The sequence below is a fragment of the Salmo salar genome, chromosome ssa17 (assembly GCF_905237065.1).
Source record: "Salmo salar chromosome ssa17, Ssal_v3.1, whole genome shotgun sequence".
NCBI lineage: Eukaryota > Metazoa > Chordata > Actinopteri > Salmoniformes > Salmonidae > Salmo > Salmo salar.
Window position 1 is genome coordinate 57,015,242 of NC_059458.1, and position 27,080 is coordinate 57,042,321.

At 47.2% G+C, this 27,080-nt stretch overlaps 1 protein-coding gene across 3 annotated transcripts in view; it reads left to right on the top strand.

Moving 5' to 3' along the window:
• Positions 1 to 27,080, top strand: part of LOC106576156 (metallophosphoesterase domain-containing protein 1) — a 46,678-nt gene that overhangs the window by 5,150 nt on the left and 14,448 nt on the right. For all 3 annotated transcript variants that reach the window (XR_006760121.1, XR_006760120.1, XM_014153102.2), the window contains exons 3-4: positions 517 to 698; positions 13,789 to 14,014. Coding sequence is in view for 1 of the 3 variants with exons in the window: in XM_014153102.2 (XP_014008577.1) it covers positions 517 to 698; positions 13,789 to 14,014 (408 nt within the window). In the remaining 2 variants the exon portion in view is untranslated. The remainder of the gene's footprint in view (positions 1 to 516; positions 699 to 13,788; positions 14,015 to 27,080) is intronic.

Consider the following 27,080-nt stretch of genomic DNA (forward strand, 5'->3'; position numbering starts at 1 on the left):
TTTCTGTCTCTCCCCTTTCCCCCTCTTTCTTTTTCTTTGAGACTCATCCTCTCTGCATGCTGTTATTTGCTCTCTCATTCCATTTCGCTCTGTCTCTCTTTCCTTCTTTCGGTCTCTGTGTGATGGTGGAGTGTTGAGGGCTGGCTGTGTACCTGGAGGAGAGCTCACTAAAGTGGGCCACTGTTATTCACCAGCTCCCTTCTCCCTCTGGAGACTCTCTGGGGCTGCTGCACACTCACGGAAACTCCCACAGGACTCCTCTTTCTCTATCTGTGCTTTTCTTTCTTTTTTCTACCATTCCTTCGCCTTTGTTGTGGCTGACCTCTCACAGTTTTTTCCCTCTGTTAATTTCTCTCTTTTTCTCTCTCTTTTTTAACTTTCTATAAGGGATGGTGATGGATACTGATCCAGACCACATTAACACCGCAACTCTGCTTCTTCATTTTGAGACTTCCCATTGTTTATCTTTCCCATTGTCTTTCTATCTCTCTCTCCTTCGTTCTCGCTCTACTTTAGGGTGGACCCCCTGCCCCACGACACTCCCAAGCCGCCAGGTTACACCCGTTTTGTGTGTATCTCAGACACCCACTCCCGTACGGATGCCATTCAGATGCCTTATGGAGACGTGTTCATCCATGCTGGAGACTTCACAGAGCTGGGCCTGCCCTCTGAGGTCAAGAAGTTCAATGATTGGCTAGGTAAGACTGACCAATCACATTAAGCAACATCACACAACATCAAAGTTTAGTACTACAGATTTTAGTTTTTTGAAATGGTGCACTATTTCTTTTAAAATGTGATAGATCTTATTTGAATTATTTTTCTTCCTTGTTTATTGCTGTTGTAGTGAAATGAGAAATGGACATTGAGAAGTTCCAGAGTGTTTTTAGCTTACTCAAAACCCAGTGCCACCAGTGAAAATATTTATATGTATTACACACAAATTAAATGAGAAAATGTGTTTTTCATTCAACTTTAAAGAAAATATGTCATGGATGGAGGGATACCTAATGAAAAAGAGATAAAAAGATGAAACAGAGAAGAGCAAAAGAAACTGCCCACTGTGTTCATGTTACTTACTTAGAGCAGTGACATTATAGTTGGCACACGTCACTGTTACTGTCTTCATAAAACATGAACCCAACGTTAGCTCTAAGAGATGTTGTAAAAACCAGAACATTGGAACTCTTAGCCGTGTGCTGCCCCAGCCAGCGTGCTGCAGTGATTCCTATTTCCAGCGCCTGTCTCTTTGCGATGGGAGGAGAGGGGGCGGAGAGCAGAGGGATAAGGATGAAGCTCGAGGGGGGAACAGGGGGGAGACGGGATGGCAGCGCAGCCCCCCCAAGGCTAGTCGACGGGGAGCGCGAGCTGAAAACCTGCTCGCCCCGCGCCTCGACTGGCGGGAGAGACTACTAGGAAGATAAAACCCGCCAAACGCACCCGGTGTGCCTTATGAAGTTTCTCTCTTTCTCCTTTTCCTGTAGCTGTCTTTCTCTCCTGCTCGCTTGTATAAATATTTATAATCTGTATTCTTCTACTGTTCCATTCTCTTTCTCTCTATCTGTCTCGCTCTCGCTCTCTCTCTCTCTCTCGCTCTCTCTCTCTGTCATATTGCCAGGTGAACACACTCATTCCAACCATCCTTTCTTTCCTCTCACCCTTTGTCTGAAAGTCTGTCTTCTCTTTCTTACTTTCCTTCTGTCTTTTCCTTCGTTTTTCTTTTGTCTGATTCCCTCCCTTTTTCTTCTATCCCTTCCTCTCTCTCTCCCTCCCTTTATGAAGATATGGTCTCTCTTTTTCTCTCTCTCTCCTCTTGGCATCGTGGCAGCTCCCTCCGTTTCTTCTCTCAGTATTTTTAGCAGGAAGGCTCCTCCCGGTTCTTCTGGCAGGGGCTCAAGGCTTTGTCAGAGCTGGTGCACACTGCAGGAGAGGAGGAGAAGAGGGGGGGAGAGAGGGAGAGAAGAGGAGAGGACTGTAGAAGACAGCGGGGAAGATGGGGAGGTAGAGTTGAACTTCATCCCATGGAAGGTCTATCTTTAGCTGGTTATCCTCAGCTTTGGTCCCTTGAGACCCAGAAGACAGAGATCTTGTTGTTTTAGTGAAAATGACTTTTGTGGATTCTAAGAAAGACCTGGTTTGGTGGTAGGGCATGTAATCATGATTTCTTAGGCACGGTGTCAGATTAACTGGAGAAGGAGAAGAAGGATGAAGAGATGCCGAGAGGAGAGAAAAGGGAGAGAGAATAGGTAGAAGGCGAGAGGTAGACACAGAGGATATATAGCACCACTTCAGTCCAATTTTTTCCAATAACGCTCTCTTTGATCACCTTTCAATGCTTCTAATACAGTGTATTCTCACACACACACACTGATGCTGCTAACACTTCACAGCCCAGTATGAATCAATACAGGTTAGAAAAATTACACAGAAGACGCAAACCATATGATGAACCTGTACTATACATTAAGTCAGGGGTGGCGTTGCAGTGCGTGTGTGCATAACGTCCCTGCGTGTGGATATGAGAAAGAGAAGGTTCTGCTTTAGATTTCAGTGGCATCTTCATTCATCACGTGATGGGGGGGGTTCGCGGAGCGGGGCCTGTATCCAGGACTAGATGTTCTCTGTGCTGCCGCCTGCTCTCCATCACCAGTTAAATATCGATCTCTTTGTGATTCTGGGTGCAACAGGGGTCAAGAGTGGAGCTGCTTTCATTCTTAACTTTCTGCTCTATACTCCTCTTTTCTCTCTCACTTCTCTTTATTCCCCTGTCCATTCCTTTCTTTCCCTCTCTTTTGCTCTTTAACTCTTATTTCCCTTGTTTCTATCTCTACCTTGGTCTTTTACTCTCTGTATTTGCACATCTTCCCATATCTCTGTCTCTCTCTGTCTCTCTCTGTCTCTCTCCCTGTGTCTCTCTCTGTGCGTCTGTCTGTCTGTCTGTCTGTCTGTCTGTCTGTCTGTCTGTCTGTCTGTCTGTCTGTCTGTCTGTCTGTCTGTCTGTCTGTCTGTCTGTCTGTCTGTCTGTCTGTCTGTCTGTGGCTCTGTGTGTGTGTGTGTGTCTGTGTGTGTGTCTCTCTCTGTGTCTCTCTCTGTGTCTCTCTCTCTCTGACTCTGTGTCTCTCTGGGTGTTTCTCTCTGTGTCTCTCTCTGTGTCTCTCTCTATGTCTCTCTCTGTGTCTCTCTCTATGTCTCTCTCTGTGTCTCTCTCTGTGTCTCTCTCTGTGTCTCTCTCTGTGTCTCTCTCTGTGTCTCTCCCTGTGTCTCTCCCTGTGTCTCTCCCTGTCTCTCTCTGGGTGTCTCTCTCTGGGTGTCTCTCTTCTGGGTTGTAGAGACTCCTGTGTCTAGGGTACTACTCTTTATTTAGCGCCTGTTCCCCTCTGCTCCCCTTTTCTCCTGAATAATAGATGGCTGACTCCTATGATGTGATTGCAATGTAGGAACTCTGTGTCCACTTCATGACCCCCCCCCAACCCTCTCAGTAATAGAAAATACCATCATAAACATTTCATGAGTGCTGTCTTTCTCTTCCCAGGCTTCTCTCTCTCTCTCTCTCTCACCTTGATCCACCAGTGGGGAGGAGGAGACAGTGCAGCACTTGTTGTTTCTATGTCCATTGGGGCTGGTTGTCACGGCTGTCGAACGGAGCAGACCAAAGTGCAGCGTGGTTGTAGTTCCACATGTTATTACATCGGTGAAACTTTGCAATACATAAATAACTGAATCGACAAAACAACAAACCGTGACGCAGAGAGAAACAAACACTACTCAAAATATAATAACCCACAAACCCCAGGAAGAAAAACCCCTACTTAAATATGATCTCCAATCAGAGACAACGAGGACCAGCTGCCTCCAATTGGAGATCAACCCCCCCAAAAAAACATAGAAATAGAAACCTAGAACATAAACATAGAAATACAAAACATAGAAAAACACAAAACACCCTGGAGGTTCTGGGCTGCAGGCCGCCGCTGGAGGTTCTGGGCTGCAGGCCGCCGCTGAAGACTCTGGGCTGCAGGCCGTCGCTGAAGACCCTGGACTGGGGAACTTCTCAGGAGGTTCCGGACTGTAGGCCATCTCAGAAGGTTCCGGACTGTAGACCGTCTCAGGAGGTTCCGGACTGTGGACTGTCTCAGAAGGTTCCGGACTGTGGGCCGTCTCAGAAGGTTCCGGACTGTAGACCGTCTCAGGAGGTTCTGGACTGTATGCTGTCTCAGGAGGTTCCGGACTGTGGACCGTCTCAGGAGGTTCCGGACTGTGGACCGTCTCAGGAGGTTCCGGACTGTAGGCCGTCTCAGGAGGTTCCGGACTGTAGGCTGTCTCAGGAGGTTCCGAACTGTGGACCGTCACTGCAGGCTCCGTGCCATGGATCATCTCTACAGGTTCCGCGCCATGGATCATCACTGGAGGCTTCGTGCCATGGATCATCCCTACAGGCTTCTTGCCATGGATCATCTCTACAGGCTTCGGACCATAGATCATCACTGGAGGCTTCATTCGTGGAGCTGGAATAGCTCTCACTGGACTAGGGAACGTCGCTGGGAGTTCTGGACTAGGGAACGTCTCTGGGAGTTCTGGACTAGGGAACGTCGCTGGAGGCTTCCTTCGTGGAGCTGGAATAGGTCTCACCGGACTAGGGAACATCGCTGGGAGTTCTGGACTAGGGAACGTCGCTGGAGGCTCCGGACTAGGGAACGTCGCTGGAGGCTCCGGACTAGGGAACATCGCTGGATGCTCCGGACTGGAGAGCGTCGCCGGAGGCCAGGTGCGCAGAGCAGGCACAGGGTATACTGGGTCATGGAGGCGCTGGAGATCTGGAGCTTATGGCTGGCACAACCCATCCTGGCTGGATAAACTCCGTAGCCCGACAAGCGCGAGGCGTTGTGACAGGTCGCACAGGTTTGTGTTGGCGAACTGGGGGTACCGTGCGTAGAGCTGGCGCAGGATAACCTGGGCCGAGAAGACGCACCGGAGACCAGGAACGCTGAGCAGGCATAGTCCTTCCTGGCTGAATGCCAACTCTAGCACGGCACTTGTGAGGAGCTTGCACCGAGCGCACCGGGCTGTAGCTGCGCACTGGCGACACAGTGCGTATCTCAGCATAACATGGTGCTTGTTCGGTCACTCGCCCTCCACAGTAAGCACGGGGAGTTGGCTCAGGTCTCCAACCTGACTCTGCCAATCTCCCCGTGTGCCAATGGGGGGGGCTGTCTCTCGCACTTGTACAGCGCCTCATAATAACGCCGCTCTGCTTTAGCTGCCTCAATCTCCTCCCTCGGGCGGCAATACTCCCCAGCCTGCCTCCCGGGTCCTTTACCGTCCAGAATCTCTTCCCAGGTTCATTCCTTACCACGCTGCTTGGTCCTTTTGTGGTGGGTTATTCTGTCACGGCTGTCGAAAGGAGCAGACCAAAGTGCAGCGTGGTTGTAGTTCCACATTTTATTAAATCCGTGAAACTTTGCAATACATAAATAACTGGATCGACAAAACAACAAACCGTGACGCAGAGAGAAACAAACACTACTCAAAATATAATAACCCACAAACCCCAGGAAGAAAAACCCCTACTTAAATATGATCTCCAATCAGAGACAACAAGGACCAGTTGCCTCCAATTGGAGATCAACCCCCAAAAAACCAACATAGAAATAGAAACCTAGAACATAAACATAGAAATACAAAACATAGAAAAACACAAAACACCCCCTGTCACGCCCTGACCTACTCGACTATAGAAAATGACGTCTCACTAGGGTCAGGACGTGACACTGGTGTACGTTGGAGGGGACCTACATTTAGTGTAGTCAACAGATGAAGAGACTGTCTAGGTAATTACTTGTTGGGGCAGGTGAAAGTGGCAGTGTGGAAAGCCAGGAAGCATCAGATGCAGGGGGTGGGGTGTACGGAGCCCAGAGCTATGTTGCTGGTGCTGACACTGGCGCATGCCTAAGATAAATTGGGGGACCACATGGGGGAGTTTGCAGAGGTGTGGATGAGGAGGGGGTCTTGGTTCTAACTTTTTAGGTCGGTTACAATTAAGTAAAGTTTGTATTTTTAATGATCTTGGAAACTATATTCATCTTAAGATACACTATATATACAAGTATGTAGACGCCCCTTCAAATTAGTGGATTCAGCTATTTCAGCCACACCTGTTGCTGACAGGTGTATAAAATCGAGCACACAGCCATGCAATCTCCATAGACAAACATTGACAGTAGAATGGCCTTACTGGAGAGCTCAGTGACTTTCAATGTGGCACCGTCATAGGATGCCACCTTTCCAACAAGACAGTTCGTCAAATTTCTGCCCTGCTCGTTTTGCCCCGGTCCACTGTAAGTGCTGCTATTGTGAAGTGGAAACGTCTAGGAGAAACAACGGCTCAGCCACGAAGTGGTAGGTCACACAATCTCACAGAACAGGACCGGCAAATGCTGTAGCGCATAAAAATTCTGTCCTCTAATGCAACACCCACTACCGAGTTGCAAGCTGCCTCTGGAAACAACATCAGCAACAAGAACTGTTTGTCGGTAGCTTCATGAAATGGTTTTCCATGGCCGAGCAGCCGCACACAAGCCTAAGATCACCATGGGCAGTGCCAAGTGTCAACTGGAGTGGTGTAAAGTTTGCCGCCATTGGACTCTGGAGCAGTGAATACACGTTTGCTGGAGTGATGAATCACGCTTCACCATTTGGCAGTTCAACGGACAAATCTGGGTTTGACGGATGTCAGGAGTACGCTACCTACCCCAATGCATAGTGCTAACTGTAAAGTTTGGTGGGGCAGGGATAATCGTCTGGGGCTGTTTTTCATGGTTCGGGCTAGGCCTATTAGTTCCAGTGAAGGGAAATGTTAACGCTAGACGATTCTGTGCTTCCAACTTTGTGGCAACAGTTTGGGGAAGGCCCTTTCCTGTTTCAGCATGACAATGCCCCCATGCACAAAGTGAGGTCCGTACAGAAATAGTTTGTCGAGATTGGTGTGTAAGAACTTGACTGGGCTGCACAGAGCCCTGACCTCAACACCATCAAACACCTTTGGGATGAATTGGAACGCCGACTGCAAGCCAGTCCTAATCGCCCAACATCGGTGCCCGACCTCACTAATGCTCTTGTGGCTGATCGGATGCAAGTCCCCGCAGCAATATTCCAACATCTAGTGGAAAGCCTTCCCAGAAGAGTGGAGGCTGTTATAGCAGCAAAGGGGGGACCAACTCCATATTAATGCCCATGATTTTGGAATGAGATGTTCAATGACCAGGTGTCCACATACATTTGGTCGTGTGGTGTAGCTAGGTTGGATAACCACATATCTCAGTCATAGTAAGTATATTTTTCTTCAATAAAGTAGCTATCAGCAAGGTCGGAGCTAGTAAGAAAAAAAAGTCCCTTTTGAGTTCAGCGTAATGCGTGCCCAGTGGGGTGTCTCTGTCTCTGGCTGTATTCTGACTCATCACCCTTTTCAGTGGATGAATATTGATGTGACATTGTGTGACAAAGAACAGGACAGGCTGCTATTTTGCTGCTGTGTCTTCTGTATGTGCTAGGCTTGGTATGGAAGTGGAACAGCAAGAGAGAAAGACTGAAACGAGAGATGAAGAGAGAGAGTGACAGGAATGACAGAGACCACCTACTAGACCGGAGATGGTGTTACCATCTTTGTCGGATTTGCATTTAGGTTGCGGGTGCAAATGAAATGTGTGTGTGTGATTACTGGGATGTACTCTGTGAGGGCAGAGTGTGTGTTTTGGATGCGTTGCTTGCTTAGTCCCTTGTGTTTTTGTGTGTTTGTGTGTTTTCGATTGTGTATGTGCCACTGCGGTGTGTGGGTGGTGTTTAAACAGGAGAGTGTATTTTCCTCATGGCTTCATGTTCAGGTGGGAGGGATTAGACACACACACACACACACACACACACACACACTGAATGGGCGTTGTAATGCTAATCCAGGTTGAGTCTCAACATGTCTTTTTTCTTATAAACAGTAGTTATTGCTTCTGTAGACAGACCAATGCAACTAGGCTGTTATGGCATAGAATGACTTGATTGAATGTGCAGGAGACATTATAGTAAGTACTGGTAGATACACACTGTTATGTCGATGGGCAGCTAGAACAAGTTGGACTTACAGACAAACACGTGTACACACACACACACACACACACACACACACACACACACACACACAGACACACACACACAAAGGGCAGTAATCCCCCTCAACATGCCATGGATTTGGTCAAAACAGGGATTTTCCTCTTCAAAGGGCAAGGACCACCCATCGGAACACCGGAACAATGGTGGCTGGAGCGCCGGAAGCTTCACACACAGACACACAGACTAACCACCCTCCTCGGCGTCTAGGATATTGAGGATTTGGGGGTTATTGTAAAGGCCAGTATAGAGCACATTCCACTGTATCTAGTCAAGCACAGGTCCGTTCAGACAGCAGATCACTCCCCTTAACTAACCCTGTTAGCACTGGGTCTGTAATAAACCACACACACACACACACACACACACACACACTGGACAGTGAGGGATGAAATGAGAGGGATAAAGGGAGGCTGAGGGATGGAGAGAGAGGGGGAGGGAGGGATGCAGAGAGAGTGCCTCTGCAGTGTCTTTTGAGAGGAGAATGTAGTGCAGGGCTGCTTAGACAAGCTTTAGACTTAGACAGAAGTGTTGTGCGTGTTTTTGAGTGTGTTTTACTGTGTGTGTGTGTGTGTGTGTACATGTGTTTTTATTTGATTACTTCTTTTGAACTGAAACACAGAGAAGGCTGGCTGCTTTGTGCTGGTGATTCACAGGGAAATGTAAACTATTTGTTGCTTGAAAGCAGCTTTTGAAATCTAAGACAAAAGTTGGGAAAAGATGGTTGCTAACAGCAGCAGACAGTGCTCCGCTGCCTGCATATTTGGATTAGTCCCTCTGCCTCTTTCTCTCTCTCTCTCTCTCTCTCTCTCTCTCTCTCTCTCTCTCGTCTCTTACCTTCCTTTCTCTTTTCCAAAAGCATCGCGTTCATCTTCCTTCATCTAGTTTTGTGTTTGAGTGAGTTATTGTGTGTGTGTGTGTGTGCTTTGTGGATGTGGGAGAGTGACTGTATTGTGGAATGGTATTTGAGCGTTGATACATTGCTCCACTGTGCCTGTATGGAGATTCTGTTTGATAAAGAGAGATAAGCACGGCCTGCTTTGACTCATTGGAAGAACATCATGTTTTGATCACTGGTGGTGTTCATAAAGTACATAGGACCAGGAGTTTTTCCTGATAAGGTCATGTAGTCAGGAAACACTCCTGGCCATAATCCTAGTCATACAATATGCAGATTCAGCCTTTCACCAAACATGATTTAAAATGTCACCCATAAAACTTGAATGAATGGAGGTGGATGCGGGGGCGTGTTTATTGAACGAGGTATGTTTCACTCCAGTCAACCTAACGCCCCTCCTAACTGAGGGCCAGTGAACGTATTTGATGGATTCTATCCGGTTACATCCTACCTAGGGTAACAGACATAATTGAATTTATATACTGGGTCAGTGTTTTTTGTTAAGAGGTCCTTCATTTCAAAAGTTTTAAGAAAAAGCGACAGAGGAAATGGGAATGGAAGTAGGACAAATAGGAAATGATGACATTCTAGGTGTTGCCTCAGTCCTTGGCCACAGGGGTGCAATTAAATGCTTTGGCCACTGCTGTGAAGGAGCTCCGAATCCCCGATGTCTTTAACCTGGGCTTTTTGACAGCCTCTATCTGATCATCTGCAAATGGAACATCAGGCTTCGAGTGTTCTGTGAGTTCCAACTTCTGCTGTTGTCCTTGCTCCAGGGGTATCTGGAGGCTTATCTTCTTAAAAAGGACATTTCAACATTCATCATCTCCAGCACCACCAACAACATCAACAGATGTGAAAATGGTGCATTTTCTAGTAAAAAAAAAGTTTGAGGAAGATAAGTTTCCAATGACATCATCCACCAATTAGTTGGCAATGCCTACTCATAATTGGTTCAAATCACACGATGCACACCGAAGATGTACACAAAACATAGAAACACGCCATTTTCACATATGTTGATGTTGGGGTGGTGCTGGTGATGATGAACATGAAATGTCCCTTTAAGTCATCAGATGAACTGAAGCTCCTAACATAGCCTCCTGACTGCAGGTCTTGGCGTCTCAAAGCCTCCGGAAGGTGTCTGGACACAAGTTCTTCTTTAAAAGAAAGTCCATGAGTATACTTCCTTATCTTCCCTCACGTCTTTTACAAAACTGAGCCGGTGTTCAATGCCAAACTACCATGTTGGAATCTGAACAAGAAGACCCTGATCCTCTGATAGGCATCTACATCATTCCTTAATGGGGCTGACGATTTGTCTAGATCTGTGAGATGGATCCAACCATGCCGTCATGTAGATCTGTGAGATGGATCCAACCATGCCGTCATGTAGATCTGTGAGATGGATCCAACCATGCCGTCATGTAGATCTGTGAGATGGATCCAACCATGCCGTCATGTAGATCTGTGAGATGGATCCAACAATGCCGTCATGTAGATCTGTGAGATGGATCCAACAATGCCGTCATGTAGATCTGTGAGATGGATCCAACCATGCCGTCATGTAGATCTGTGAGATGGATCCAACAATGCCGTCATGTAGATCTGTGAGATGGATCCAACCATGCCGTCATGTAGATCTGTGAGATGGATCCAACAATGCCGTCATGTAGATCTGTGAGATGGATCCAACCATGCCGTCATGTAGATCTGTGAGATGGATCCAACCATGCTGTCATGTAGATCTGTGAGATGGATCCAACCATGCCGTCATGTAGATCTGTGAGATGGATCCAACCATGCCGTCATGTAGATCTGTGAGATGGATCCAACAATGCCGTCATGTAGATCTGTGAGATGGATCCAACCATGCCGTCATGTAGATCTGTGAGATGGATCCAACCATGCCGTCATGTAGATCTGTGAGATGGATCCAACAATGCCGTCATGTAGATCTGTGAGATGGATCCAACCATGCCGTCATGTAGATCTGTGAGATGGATCCAACCATGCCGTCATGTAGATCTGTGAGATGGATCCAACCATGCCGTCATGTAGATCTGTGAGATGGATCCAACCATGCCGTCATGTAGATATGTGAGATGGTTTTCCCCCGCTGCAAAATGCCATGTGCCCCTGAACACCTTTTTCAGGGTCAGCTGGATGATGCAAAGGGTTGATTTGGGTTGTCTGTCAGTAAAGGATGAAGATAGATACTAAAGGCATTGTGCTATTTCTCTGAAAGTGGAACACTTGGAATGTTACTGTACACATTCCACTATTTCTCTGGAAGTGGAACACTTGGAATGTTACTGTACACATTCCACTATTTCTCTGAAAGTGGAACACTTGGAATGTTACTGTTCACATTCCACTATTTCTCTGGAAGTGGAACACTTGGAATGGTACTGTACACATTCCCCTATTTCTCTGAAAGTGGAACACTTGGAATGTTACTGTACACATTCCACTATTTCTCTGAAAGTGGAACACTTGGAATGTTACTGTACACATTCCACTATTTCTCTGAAAGTGGAACACTTGGAATGTTACTGTACACATTCCACTATTTCTCTGGAAGTGGAACACTTGGAATGTTACTGTACACATTCCACTATTTCTCTGAAAGTGGAACACTTGGAATGTTACTGTACACATTCCACTATTTCTCTGAAAGTGGAACACTTGGAATGTTACTGTACACATTCCCCTATTTCTCTGAAAGTGGAACACTTGGAATGTTACTGTACACATTCCACTATTTCTCTGAAAGTGGAACACTTGGAATGTTACTGTTCACATTCCACTATTTCTCTGAAAGTGGAACACTTGGAATGTTACTGTACACATTCCACTATTTCTCTGAAAGTGGAACACTTGGAATGTTACTGTACACATTCCACTATTTCTCTGAAAGTGGAACACTTGGAATGTTACTGTACACATTCCACTATTTCTCTGAAAGTGGAACACTTGGAATGTTACTGTACACATTCCACTATTTCTCTGAAAGTGGAACACTTGGAATGTTACTGTACACATTCCACTATTTCTCTGGAAGTGGAACACTTGGAATGTTACTGTACACATTCCACTATTTCTCTGAAAGTGGAACACTTGGAATGTTACTGTACACATTCCACTATTTCTCTGGAAGTGGAACACTTGGAATGTTACTGTACACATTCCACTATTTCTCTGAAAGTGGAACACTTGGAATGTTACTGTTCACATTCCACTATTTCTCTGAAAGTGGAACACTTGGAATGTTACTGTTCACATTCCACTATTTCTCTGAAAGTGGAACACTTGGAATGTTACTGTACACATTCCACTATTTCTCTGAAAGTGGAACACTTGGAATGTTACTGTACACATTCCACTATTTCTCTGAAAGTGGAACACTTGGAATGTTACTGTTCACATTCCACTATTTCTTTGGCTGCACATTGTGACCATTTATTGGAACCATAGAAAAATAATCATTGTAATTATATATTTGTTACAAGTGAATTATGACCCTTCTATGTGACGTGTACTAGGTCCACATCTATTTTGCTGTTAAATCATGCCAGTATGTAAACTTTGTTTTCAGGTGCACAAATCATGTAAGTTCATTCTTATGGTTTAGGCTATTTTGTTGTTTCTATGAGTAAGAAAAACTAAAATCAAGGTCCATACAGTTTATTGCCATCATGTCTATCTGTACAATAACCCAATAAATCAAGTTTACATGCAAGAAGAGAATTATTTTTTACATCTAGCCTAGCTAGTCGTCGTCGTCGTCGTCGTCCCCCCCCTGTCTCTCTGGATGCTGTCACTGTTCTCTGACTGGCTGTTGTGACAGAGCCGTCTCTTGAGTTGTCAGCCTCTCCTAAAGCTGAGTTTAATTACTCCTTTTCAGCAGCACGACACACACACACACACAGCATGCCACATCGTTCTCTCAGTAATTGTCAAAAAGCGCACAGTGATTGAAGTCTCCATCAACCGTGCTACCTGACAAACGCCGATGCGTCTCACGTCTCGTAGACAAAGAAGACCCCCAGATTTGTCATGGTTTTTCACAAGGTTTTTTCATCAACCCTTTGAAAACATTAGGGGATATGTAGATGTGTGTGTTGGCCTGCCACAGTGTTGGACAGGCAGCGCGGATCGATGGACTGTCCCCACTGTGCCCATCTCTGAATAGACAATTAGAGGAGGAGGAGGAGGAAGAGTTACAGTACACGATTATTGACTGGGTTTGGATGAAGGGTCCATTCTATGATAAAGATATGCTAGCAATGGCTCATGTAGAAAATGGTTATTCTAATATGTTTGATATTTACTATAGTCCTATAGTCCTAAAATCCTTTTATTTAGAATATTCCTAAAATCAAAGAAATTACTATATCCCTAAAATGCTAAATATTGAAATGACGGTTCCGTGAATTATTTATTTTCCTATTCCTTTGTTACCTGTGATTAATAGAACTATGACTGTCAGATGAGAGATGTCTTTGTGAGAACGAACAAAACAAATATGATTGTTGACACTATTGCAACTAAGATGGATCGGAGCTAGTATGACCCATGGCAGACAAGACAAAAATAAAGACATTCCGTTTCAATGAATTTTCTTTTTCCAGTGGATGTTTGTACTCTGTTGCACCTGTAGAAGTTTGTTGAATGGGTGTGGACTACTTCTGAACTGATGGTCCATTTTCTCCTCTCTGTCCTCTCCCTCCCAGGCACCTTGCCCTACGACATAAAGATAGTGATTGCCGGGAACCATGAGTTGACCTTTGACCAGGAGTTCATGGCTGACCTGATCAAGCAGGACTTCTACTACTTCCCATCAGCCTCCAAGTTGAAACCAGAGAACTACGAGAACGTCCAGTCCCTGCTCACCAACTGTATCTACCTGCAGGACTCAGAGGTCACCGTACGCGGCTTCCGCATCTACGGCTCCCCCTGGTGGGTGACTCTGTAACTGCAGTATACCTGATAGTGTACAACTCTCCTACTACTTTATCTATTTCTATCTATCAATCTTCTCTCACAACCACTTCATCCTTCCTCTACACTTACTTTCCTGTCAGTCATTCACTCACCCTCCCCTCCACACACTCCCATGCTCCTTTTTTTCATGGCTACCTCTCTAGCTATGGTTCCTTCTTCTTCTTCACTGCCTCTCTCCTCTCCTGTGCTCTCTCCCTGGTCAGCGTGTGTGTGTGTGTGTGTGTGTGTGTGTGTGTGTGTGTGTGTGTGTGTGTGTGTGTGTGTGTGTGTGTGTGTGTGTGTGTGTGTGTGTGTGTGTGTGTGTCTTCCTGGTTTACCAATTCTCCATGATGCAGTATGTGTTTTTGGTGAGGGACCCCAGTGGTAGTGTGTAGGCACTGGGAGGGGTGTGCGTGTGGGGCCCCCAGTGCTAGGTAATTGGTTTGCTGAGATAGTGGGATCCCTTGAGTTAGAGGAATAGGCGCTATGGAGAGATGCCTGAGGTGTGTTGAGATAGTGAGAAGGGGTGAGAGAGAGAGAGGGACAGAGAGAGAGAGAGAGAGAGGGAGGGGAGAGAGAGGGAGGGGAGAGAGAGGAAGGAGGGATGGAGGGAGAGAGGAGGGAGGGAGAGAGAGAGGAAGAAGGAGAGAGAGAGAGTGAATGAGAAATGAAGCAGGAGAGAACTGAAGACAGAGGGTGTGAGAGGAAGAATGGTGTACACGGTTTCAATTCAGTAACACCGGCTGGGCTTGGCTGGTGCAGTAGGCTTGCTACAGAAGGCAGATGAAATGTGTGTGTGTGTGTGTGTGTGTGTGTGTGTGTGTGTGTGTGTGTGTGTGTGTGTGTGTGTGTGTGTGTGTGTGTGTGTGTGTGTGTGTGTGTGTGTGTTGCAGCAGCCCGAGGCCCTGTTCCTCCAGCACAGAGGGACTCCAGCTGGAGGCTCCGTGTGTTCCCCTCTCCACACTGTCTGCTCCTCTATCTTTCTACCTCTCCTCATCCCTCCCTCTCTCCCTCAATCCACCTGTCTGCTCCTCTATCTTTCTACCTCTCCTCATCCCTCCCTCTCTCCCTCAATCCACCTGTCTGCTCCTCTATCTTTCTACCTCTCCTCATCCCTCCCTCTCTCCCTCAATCCACCTGTCTGCTCCTCTATCTCTCTACCTCTCCTCATCCCTCCCTCTCCCTCAATCCACCTGTCTGCTCCTCTATCTCTCTACCTCTCCTCATCCCTCCCTCTCTCCCTCAATCCACCTGTTTGCTCCTCTCTCTACCTCTCCTCATCCCTCCCTCTCCCTCAATCCACCTGTCTGCTCCTCTATCTCTCTACCTCTCCTCATCCCTCCCTCTCTCCCTCTATCCACCTGTCTGCTCCTCTATCTCTCTACCTCTCCTCATCCCTCCCTCTCTCCCTCAATCCACCTGTCTGCTCCTCTATCTCTCTACCTCTCCTCATCCCTCCCTCCCCCTCAATCCACCTGTCTGTTCCTCTATCTCTCTACCTCTCCTCATCCCTCCCTCTCTCCGTCAATCCACCTGTCTGCTCCTCTATCTCTCTACCTCTCCTCATCCCTCCCTCTCTCCCTCAATCCACCTGTCTGTTCCTTTATCTCTCTACCTCTGCTCATCCCTCCCTCTCTCCCTCAATCCACCTGTCTGCTCCTCTATCTCTCTACCTCTCCTCATCCCTCCCTCTCTCCCTCAATCCACCTGTTTGCTCCTCTCTCTACCTCTCCTCATCCCTCCCTCTCTCCCTCAATCCACCTGTCTGCTCCTCTATCTCTCTACCTCTCCTCATCCCTGCCTCTCTCCCTCTATCCACCTGTCTGCTCCTCTATGTCTCTACCGCTCCTCATCCCTCCCTCTCTCCCTCAATCCACCTGTCTGCTCCTCTATCTCTCTACCTCTCCTCATCCCTCCCTCTCTCCCTCAATCCACCTGTTTGCTCCTCTATCTCTCTACCTCTCCTTATCTTTCCCCCTCTCCCTCTATCCACCTGTCTGCTCCTCTATCTCTCTACCTCTGCTCATCCCTCCCTCTCTCCCTCTATCCACCTGTCTGCTCCTCTATCTCTCTACCTCTCCTCATCCCTCCCTCTCTCCCTCTATCCACCTGTCTGCTCCTCTATGTCTCTACCGCTCCTCATCCCTCCCTCTCTCCCTCAATCCACCTGTCTGTCCGTGTGCTCCACATGTCGCTGGCTCGGCACAGGGGAACGCGGGGGAACGAGGATGTCTCTTTCTGTCTCTAATCTCTGTCAAGAGCAGTGGGACAGCGCCTGCTTTACCCTCTCCAGTCCCGTCTCCATGGCGATGCCAGGCTGGCACTGCTTTATGGCCCATGGCCAGCCTCTACTGTAGCATCGGGGTGGTGGGAGGAGAGAAGCCTGTCTGTCTGTCTGTCTGTCTGTCTGTCTGTCTGTCTGTCTGTCTGTCTGTCTGTCCTGCCCTGACGAGTCATCTGGCCTGAATGAACTGTAACAGCACAGTCACTCTCCCCTCTGCTCCTCTCTCACCCTCCCTCCATCTCCCTTCTTCCCCTTATCTCTCCCTGTCTCATTTCCTCCATTCTTCTCCCTCAATCCCCTCAGCCATCACTATTCCACAAAGCCCTGCTCCAAGCCCATATCTCTCCTTCTCCCCATCCCTCCATCCGTCTTTACTTCTGTTCTGTCATCCTTCAATCACTCGTTCTCTTTTCTATCCCTTCATCCATCCCTCTCTCCTCGTGGGGGTCTGATGGCAGGCTGCTCGCAGCACGGTGCTTTCTTGTCCGTCCCTTGTCTCTGTCACACACACACACACACACACACACACACACACACACACACACACACACACACACACACACACACACACACACACACACACACAGAGACACTCACAGCTCCACCATCCCTATCCCTACCCCCCAGTCTCCAGACAAAATTAGATCCGAGCATAGCATGCTGCATCCTACCCAAATCCTAACAATTTGTCATTCTCTGAAATGTGGAATCAAAAGGACAGCATGGGGGAGTGTGTGTGTGTGTGTGTGTGTGTGTGTGTGTGTGTGTGTGTGTGTGTGTGTGTGTGTGTGTGTGTGTGTGTGTGTGTGTGTGTGTGTGTGTGTGTGTGTGTGTGCCTCTGTTCCTGTTCTGACAGTAATGCAAGTTTACAAGTAATTTGTCATGGGCGTATCGCAAAGCCACCCCGCGTCTCGGAGCTAAAGGGATGGGGAGACAGAATGGAAGGTGTGTGTGTGTGTGTGTGTGTGTGTGTGTGTGTGTGTGTGTGTGTGTGTGTGTGTGTGTGTGTGTGTGTGTGTGTGTGTGTATGGAGCCAGAACAGTTGAGCCCCAAACCATAGTCTAACAGTAGCGTGGGAGGCATGGGAATTAGCCACAGTAGTCGTCTTTTCAAAGCCCAAACGAAGCAGAGAATCCACTACACAACGCACAAGCACAGAAACACAGTGGAACGAGGGAAAAGGGGAGAAGGAGGACAAAGTGGAACGAGTGAGGGGAGTTTTAATGTAGACCTGCTCAACTGTATTTGTGATTTTAGGCCTTCTATTTTGAGTGTGTCTGAGAGGGCAGAGGTGGCAGCGTTAGTGTAGTCTGCAGCTGTGTGTGTTAGAGTGTATCCGAGGTCTCGGAACACATGTTTTGTTTTACACAGGGGAGAGAGCTCCTCGCTTCACTGCAGACTTCCAATGTAGCTAATCACATGGCTAATTAAGGAGATCACAACACTGTGGTGTGCGTGCGTGCGTGCGTGTGTGTGTGCGTGCGCCCTACTGGTATAGCCAAGAAGTGAACTATAAATGATGTAGCCTATTTAAATGATTAGCAGAGACTGTGTGGGCCTGATTCAATTCATCGTAAACCAATCCCTTAAACAATGAAGAATTGAATTGTTATTCAGTTATCATCAACACAACTGTGTCGTCCTCACCTTGCTCATGGACGGAGCAATGAATGATCACCTTGTAGTTAAACACGTTCTTTCTACAGCTTTAGTTCCACATAGATCCTCACAGTTTTTCACTCTCTCTTCGCTGGTTTTCTCTTGTCATTTCATTGAGCATTGCTCTTCTTTTGGACTCAGCAGGGAGGTTGGAACACCAATGAGAGAGAGATATAGTAGGGAGATAGGAATGCTATTACAGAGAGGAGATAGTAAAAGGGAGAGGGTGTAGAAAGAAGGTAAGAGAATGGGGTAAGGAAAGAGAGATGTAGAGATTGAGAGGCAGGAATGGAGAAAGGGGAGAGATGGAGAAGAGGGGGATGGAGAGAGTAACAGAGGCCTTATAGCCGCCCTCTCTGTGGAATGAACTAATGGGTTAACTCTCTCTAAGTGTTCATAATGACAGTCTCTAAGGACGGCACACACCACACACACAGACACACACACACATCTGAAGAGCGGCGGGAGAGAGAGAGGGGGAGGACAGAGGAGCGAAATCAGGAGCTGTTTATTGATGGGGGAGTGGTGGGATGAGGAGACATTTTTTTAAATGAAAAAGGGAGAAATGTATCGCTCCCCACTGCTCTCCGTACGGAATAATTAAGCACGGAGATGCAAAAGACTCCTTAATTAGATTTTTTAATTATTTAGGATTTCACTTCTTTCTATAGTGGCCCAATTAAGAAACCTCATCAGAAAAACTAAAGAGATGAAGAGTCTTTTCCTCTTCCTCCCCCTCTCCTCTCTTTGATTCATGGTGAGGGACAGAATACCTGCTCCCCCTGTTTTGAAAACTTCTCTGATGAAGGAGGGATGGAAAGAAGGAGAGATCTCTTCTCTTTCTCTGTGTTTTTAATTAACAGGTGTTTTGATGTAGACTGAGAGGAGGGGTGGAGAGTGGCAGGCGGAGAGAGGGACAGAATACTCCAGGGGTTTTATATAATGACTCTAATGATGTAGAAATGATGAAGGTCATTTGACCTCTGTGGAGTTTGTCTAAGAGTTCTAGCTGTTACTGCTGAACATCTCTTACAGGATATAACGAGGGAGGGAGGGAGGGAGGGAGGGAGGAAGGGGGGAGGGAGGGAGGGAGGGAGGGAGAGGGAGGGAGAGATCGTCCTGCCCTGTGTGAGCTAGCTAGCTACAGTAGTGTCTTGTGGTGGGTGTTGCTTTTGTAGGGCTGCTCACCAGGGTCCTTGCTAAATTAACATCTGATGTGCTCAGAGACTGTCCCAAAACCCCTGCAGCCCTGTGCTCTACCCTTCCTTCTCTCTCCCTCCTCTTTTCTTCTTTCTCTCTTGTTCCTCCACATCGCCTGTTTCCAGTGGTTGAGGTGTATTCCCCAAGTGGGACAGTGAGGTACCCTGTGATGAACACTGAGTAGTAATAAATGGCCACTTAAGGTTTAGAGGGGAAAAGGGAGAGAAAACGGCCTACTTCAACACTTGTCACTTTCCCTCTGCCGTAGATTCTCTTTGTTCTTTAATCTCTTTCCTCCATTCTCGTTCTTTTTCTCTAAGTGCTGTCAGTCTCTGTCCCTGCAGGTGAGTAAACACACTGTTATGGTGAGGTGTTATGAAGGGAGGGAGAGAGAGGATGAACAAGGAAGGAGAGGAGGAGAAGACGTTTAGTGTGTCGTTTCCCTGTAGGAATTTCTCTTTAAATGACCTGTTAAATGGCCTCAAGAGGAAAGACTTTGTGTGTGTGTGGTGCTGTAGGCCATTCTCCTTGGTTACACACAAATGCTTCCCCTCTCCAAGGCATGTGGGCTTCATATTAATGCTTCCCCTCTCCAAGGCATGTGGGCTTCATATTAATGCTTCCCCTCTCCAAGGCATGTGGGCTTCATATTTTTTCTCCAAGGCATGTGGGCTTCATATTAATGCTTCCCCTCTCCAAGGCATGTGGGCTTCATATTAATGCTTCCCCTCTCCAAGGCATGTGGGCTTCATATTAATGCTTCCCCTCTCCAAGGCATGTGGGCTTCATATTAATGCTTCCCCTCTCCAAGGCATGTGGGCTTCATATTAATGCTTCCCCTCTCCAAGGCATGTGGGCTTCATATTAATGCTTCCCCTCTCCAAGGCATGTGGGCTTCATATTAATGCTTCCCCTCTCCAAGGCATGTGGGCTTCATATTAATGCTTCCCCTCTCCAAGGCATGTGGGCTTCATATTAATGCTTCCCCTCTCCAAGGCATGTGGGCTTCATATTAATGCTTCCCCTCTCCAAGGCATGTGGGCTTCATATTAATGCTTCCCCTCTCCAAGGCATGTGGGCTTCATATTAATGCTGAATTAAAGTGATTCTGTCCGTATGTTCTCCCTCTTCTCCTCTCTGGTTCTTGCTCACACACACACACACACACACACACACACACACACACACACACACACACAGAGATATAGTGTTGTTCTCAGCGTATAGATTCTCCCTTGCGGTCTCAGTCGAGTCAGGCAGTGAGCAGTCACTGGTCAGTGTCCTTGTTGACCACAATTAGACCACATAGTCAGAACCAGTCTAGAGGACCAGGAATGCTTATCCAAAAAGGCATCAGGGGTGTGAGTGGGGTTGTATGATGCTGTGTGTGTGAGTGTGTGTGTGGGGGGTGATTTCTTCCCCCTTAGGGGAAGGGTCCTCCATATCAGACCCTTCTGCTGTGCTGGAACACGTGCTGCCATGATGCCCAGCACTGGTTTAGAACCCCCGCCTGCCATATTTTCACCCCACCCTCCACCATCCCACCAACCTCCATCTTTGGTGAATCAGTGTGTTTCCTTGTGCACAGGAGACTGGTGAATGGGAGGGAGGGAGGGAGGGAGGGAGGGAGGGAGGGAGGGAGGGAGGGAGGGAGGGAGGGAGGGAGCAACAGTAGAAGACCCTCCTTTCTTTCCTGTTCTTCTCCCTCCCTCCCTCCCTCCCTCCCTCCCTCCCTCCCTCTGTCCACCGGAGAACTTTGAAATAATTTGTGTCTCGTGGGTTTTTACACATTCTAATTTCCAACTAAATGGGACATCTGTTTGACAAAGGGAAGATTTGCCACGGTTGCCAAGGCAACTATCACTCTGAAGGAGGGGGGAAAAAGACGTCCAGCAGCTTTTCTGGACAGAATTAGACTGTAGTGGATGTAGCTAACGCACATTATCCCTCCAAGACAAACACAGCTTAGACACATGCTAGTCCCTCTCTCTTTCTCTCTCTCCCTATCTCTTCTCCCCGCTCCCTCCTTATCCCCCCCCCTCTCTGCAGAATCAGAAGAAAAAGATACGCGTCACATTGAGATCTGCCACCAATTAAAAAGGAAAGCCCCTCCCCCATCTCTCCACTCTTTCCCCCGTCTCCCCCACTGTCGTCTCGACTGTCACTCCTCCCCTGTGAAGCCACCTCTTCCTCCATGGTAATTGGTCATTATTTAGAACAGGAAGGGACAAATGTGCTTCCCTAGCGCTTCTAAATGCTATTTAAATGAGAATGCATTATGTTCTACGCTAACAGGGTTAGCACCTAGCGCCACGGCTGTTATTAGGGAACTGTGGAAATGAGACAAGCAGGCAGGCAGCAGTCTAGGCTCAACCATGGAAATCAAATTACGGCAAAGACCTGTTGTCTGCCTGTGGCACTCTATAGAGGTGTGTTTTGAGTGGAGTCAGACTAGACCGTGGATGATGGGCGTATGGGCAGGTATGGACACAGGAGAACGTGTAGGAGGGCTTGTGTCAGGTATAAGAGGCTAGAGATGTCCGATCTTCTACTCAACCTGCAGCTTACTTCAAAGTGGAGGGGGAAGTTCAGATTACTGTGCGTTGGACCTTTATGACCATGTTGACCCAGATCAGTGTTATCCAAATGGTAGGTCAACTCATGGCTTTAACATCATGAGCGCTGGCTTGATACAACATCACTACTTTAAGCATTAGGTGGGTCATCACACAGACACATCTTTAAGGGGAACCTTGCTGATATATTTGGGTGTGTTCTGTTCCTCTCACTGCCCCCTCCCCTATTTCTTGGTTCTCCTTCCTCTGTCCTGTGTGTTCGTCTGCCCTCCTCTGCTGCAACAAGGGAGGCTTACAGGATGATGGAAGCAGGCGCTGCCTACACCCCTACTTCTCCACACACACATGCTGCTGACGAACACACACATTGAACACACACACACACACATGTACATCCACAGAGAGACTCATTTCCTCATCCTCTTAGTCTTTCTTTGTCTGCCAATCTTCCTGTCTGTCTGTTTGTCTGTCAGTCTCTCTTTTTTTCCCCATGTTTCTCTTCTTCCCTCATTCTCTCCTTCCTTTCTCTCTTTCACACTTTCTTTCAAGTGTATCCACTTTGCAAGAAGACATAGGTGGTGGCATGTGGACATCCACATGAACCCCCCCCCCAGCAGCAACGTTAGTGCAACGTGTCTCTGAGCATCCTGTGAGAGCAGCGTCCGACGGGAGCTCATTATCACTGGGCATGAAGTCGTCTGTCATTACCCAGCAGATTTGTCATCTCTCAGTACCTCGCACTACCCAGCCAGAGATAGGGGGAGGAGAGGAAGGGGAGAGAGGAGGGGGGGGTTTGTTCAGGGTAGTTGGCTACAGAATCTGGAGAAACTCACAGAGCATGTCATGACCATGCACAGTATCTATTCCTGACAGGGTGTTTCATAGGGATCCATGACAAGCGTGTCATAGTGTGACTATGTGTCTTAATATTGGACCCTGGTGAGCAGTCTATTGATTAGGTAGAGAGGGTGATATAATTCTGTTTACTGCATATTGCTTGAGATTTTATTGGCAACTGTGTTGTAACTTATAAATTCATGGTTAAAATACTTATTTTGAAAAAGGGCAGTAAATTGCTGAAACATTGTCAATAAAAGAGTTCCTTCCTCCTCATTCTCTCGGGTTAATACGGGAAGAAATGCTTTTAGCCTGATTTTGTTTCAGAGCTTCCCTTGCTGCTTTATGGTGCAATGTAAAACACCAGAAATATTAGTGATAATACGATAGTGAACGACCCAGATGTCATATTCTGTTGTGTAGCCCGAAGTTCCTTCAAAGTCATGTGTCTGTTTAACTACTAGTCTTTCCTAAGTCCCACTTTGATGCATGTCACTGATGTAGTTTTGATGTGTGTGCGGATGTACAATTGTGAAGCGTAAACTGTGTAAGCTATAGCACAGGTATAGGAGAGACGTGTGTGAGAGGCTCAGTCCCTGATCAAACACGGTTTCCTCTGAGATTCTGAGATTCTGACTGGGCTAGTTTCTGCTGATCTGTACTTTTCTAACTGTTTCTAAAAAAGGGAGAGGGGGGAGAGGCATGGAGGACAGGAAAGCGAGGGAGGGCAGGGATGCGTTTGTCTTTTCTGACATCCAACTTGATTACAGAGGAAGAGCAGCAGGCAGGAGAGACAGGGAGAGGAAGAGAGGGACAGAGGAAGAGAGGAGAGCAGGAACAAGAGACACTATTCATCTGTCACTAACCCTACGCATCAGTCCCTCTGTTGCTCTCTTTCTCTCTCTCTCTCTCTCTCTGTCTGTCTGTCTCATTTTTCTTTCTTTATCTATCTGGTGGTACGTCTGTATCAGTCTTTCTTTCCATTTCTAATTCATTGTTCTCTTTTTTGTCTTTGTCTATCCATCTCTCCTTCTCCCTACAGTATATAATATCTTTCTCTTCCCCCTATGTTTTCCTCTCCTCTCCTAATTCCCTCCATCCCTCATCGTTCCTCTTTAGAGGAAGTCTGCCTGCATTTTATTAAATGTGGGAAACATCAGTCTATAGGGAGACAGAGACCTGCCAGGTGTGTGTGTGTGTGTGTGCGTGTGTGCGTGTGTGCGTGTGTGCGTGTGTGTGATCGACAAGGGGCGGTGGGAACAACGTTTCAGCATTTCACCAAACAAGCAGAATTAATGACACAGTGGAGGAGTAGACATGGGATGTAGTGAGGGAGGGGTGAGGGGTGTGTGACAAACACAGGTGGGAGCTCGGGGATTTATGGGGGGAGGTGGTGGTTAGTGGTTGGTTTAGACAGCAGCTGCTCTTCATTGACGGGGCTCGCTGTGGGAATGGATGAAACCAGCTTCATTTGACAAAGAAATGTAGATTTTCAATAGGAAATGTACAGCCAGCTTCACAGCTGTGTAATATTGTTGTGTGCTGCTGCTAGCTCAATAAAGATACGTTTTTTATTGACAGAATATATGCTCTCCTTTGAGAAAACCCTATAAGAACATGTCTGGCTTTAGACCTAACATTGAAGGTGGTGGGGGTTCTTGGGTTGTGTGCTGGTGCTGCTGATGAGTGTGAAGCTGTGAATGAGCACAGCTGTGAGGCTGACTGCTACTGGTCCAGAGAACCAGGCCTTTCAGACTTCACACAAGACAAGTGTCTCTGTACCCATCACTGTTTTGTTGATGAGGCTTGGTGTGTGTGTGTGTGTGTGTGTGTGTGTGTGTGTGTGTGTGTGTGTGTGTGGGCAGATCTCCCTGCACTCTGTCACAGATGGGCTCTGCGACGCCACCTTGGTCTGCTCCAGTTTCACTAGGATGGTTGGACACTCTGAGACTACTGCTGTATAGTGTGTCTGTGTATATCAAAACATGTATATCAGCTCAGAGGGAGTTGTGCAGGTGTGTGTTTGTGTGTCAGTGCGTGTGTGTGTCAGCCCCGGGGCCAGACATTGACTGGTGTAGCTCAGTGACTGTACTGTGTTTAATGGATGAGAGCTCGGTGGTAGTCCGTCACCTAATCCTCCACCCACCCAGTGCTTAGACCACTAGCGCGCTCACCGCTCGCCTGCAATTAAACCATTACAGACACACACAGGCGCTGAGAGAGGGAAAGATGGGAGGAGAGACTGACTACAAAACAGCATTGCTTGATTTCCTGTGGGTCAACGTTTACTGATAAAGTTTCCCTGTTTCGGTGTCTTGTGTGTGTTCATATTTCTTTCCGAATTTTGAGCGTGTGTGTGTGTGTGTGTGTGTCAGCCCGGTGCTCCTCGGTTCCTCCTGAACCTGCTGGGTGTTACATAAGTCACGCTGAGGGCCAATATGTCCCCAATCTGCCTCTCCACAGAGAGAGGGGAAGTGGGGATGGGGGCAGTTGGAGGTAAAGAGGTGGAGAGGTGAGATTAGACAGGAAGGGAGGGAGGGAGAGAGTGGGCTCACTAGATGGCAGAAATATAGGAGGAATAGATGGGTTGAGTTATGGTACGAGGATAGATAAAATGAAGATGGAGAATGAAAGATGAAATAAGGACAAGATGGTGATGGGAAGAATGAGAGGGTACGGGGGTGTTGAAGTAAGGACTGTTCTGTAGCTCACACAGGGAAAGGGGGACACCTAGTCATTTGCACAACTGAATGCATTCAACCCGAACTGTGTCTTCCACATTTAACCCCTCTGAATCAAAGAGGTGTAGGGGCCTGCCTTTAATCGATATCATCGGGGGTTAACAGCCTTGCTCCTGGGCAGAACGGCTGATTCGAACCAGCTACCTTTCAATTACTGCAGGCTGGGCCCTTTCACATTTCTTATCCTCCATACTGTCAGTCAGATATACAGTACTCTGCCTTTCAGCATTCTCTCTCTCCTTCCCCATCTGTTATTTCACCTCTATCCCACTCCCTTTCTTTCTCTCTCTCTCTTTCAATCTCCTTCTCTCTCTGCATCAGTGTCGGTGTCCGTCCCTCTCCTTCTCCCTCTCCCTGTCCCTCTCCCTCTCCTCCCCTTCTCTCTCCCTCCATCTCTCCTCCATCTAGTCCTGCTGTGAGGATCAGTCTTGCCGGGTGGACTGGCTTGTGTGTGTGGTAGTCGTGATTAAACATCAAAGTCTGTACATTAACCATTGTGTGTGGGAGGGAGAATAGTGTGCGCTGAGAAAGCTTTAGAGTTGGGATTAATAATGGATAAGAGAAAGTAACGTATTTCTCTGTAACATGAAATAGTGTCTTCTTGGAGTCAAACTCCCTCATGCTTCCATGTACCAACGTGTGTGTGTGTGTGTGTGTGTGTGTGTGTGTGTGTGTGTGTGTGTGTGTGTGTGTGTGTGTGTGTGTGTGTGTGTAAATTAATTTATAACTGTCCTATTGAAAGATTTTAATCCTATTCTGTGCGATAGAGAGAATGGGACAGAAGCAGTGTTCTGCTTCTTAAACTGACTCATTTTAAAATGGCTCCTCATTGGCTCATGGAGTAGACTAAACAAAGAGGACAATGGGAGATATCAGACAGTCAGAGGACATAGAGTACCTAGTAGTATTTAATAGTATCTAATACTGACAGAGAAAAGTTCCCTGAGAGTATAATGTATTGTTTGTGTGTAATTACCCTGTAATATTAAGTAGTGTTAACAGTCAGTAGCCTGTGTTTGAACTAGAACACCTAGCCTCCAGGCTAGTGAATGAGTAAATGAGAACAGGAAGACGCTAATAGCATCTCTAAGCAGTTCTGTTGACCTCTATCTGAGCAGTGGAGTCCCAACGGACCTCTCCCACCCCAGAACACTTTTAATTGAAACAGACTCTTAACGAGGTTAGCGGGGGGGTGATCATGTACGGAGACACACGTCAAATGGTGCGGGGAGGCAGGGAGTTTAGTAAGAAGATACAGTACACACTCATACAGGTATACAGTACATACACGTATACAGTACACACTCATACACAGTCAAATAAGAGCACACAAGCAGAGTGTATGTCGTGACTCAGTGTTTGTGTGTTTTCCTCCACTTCCAGGCTGTTATTAGGGTCGTTAAGTCGACAGTTTATCTTAATTAACTCAAGCTGGGGTGATGATGATGGAGTGTGACTGCATCCACTCGGCTTCTCTGAGAAATAGAAAACTTGAAATGAACACACACACACATAGCATACACACATTCATTAGCTGTCTCTCTGGTTGCCCCCCTCTCTCAGCATCTATCCCGGCTTCCTGTTCTGCATCTCTTCATACTGTTTGTCAAAAGATATATAGAGAGAACCCAGACTGGCTCTATACTGTATAGATACCACTCTCTTCTGTGTGCTCCATTTATCTTTACCTCCCTTTCTCTACCGCTCTCTTTTCCTCTGTCTCACAACATCACTAAAGCCATCTC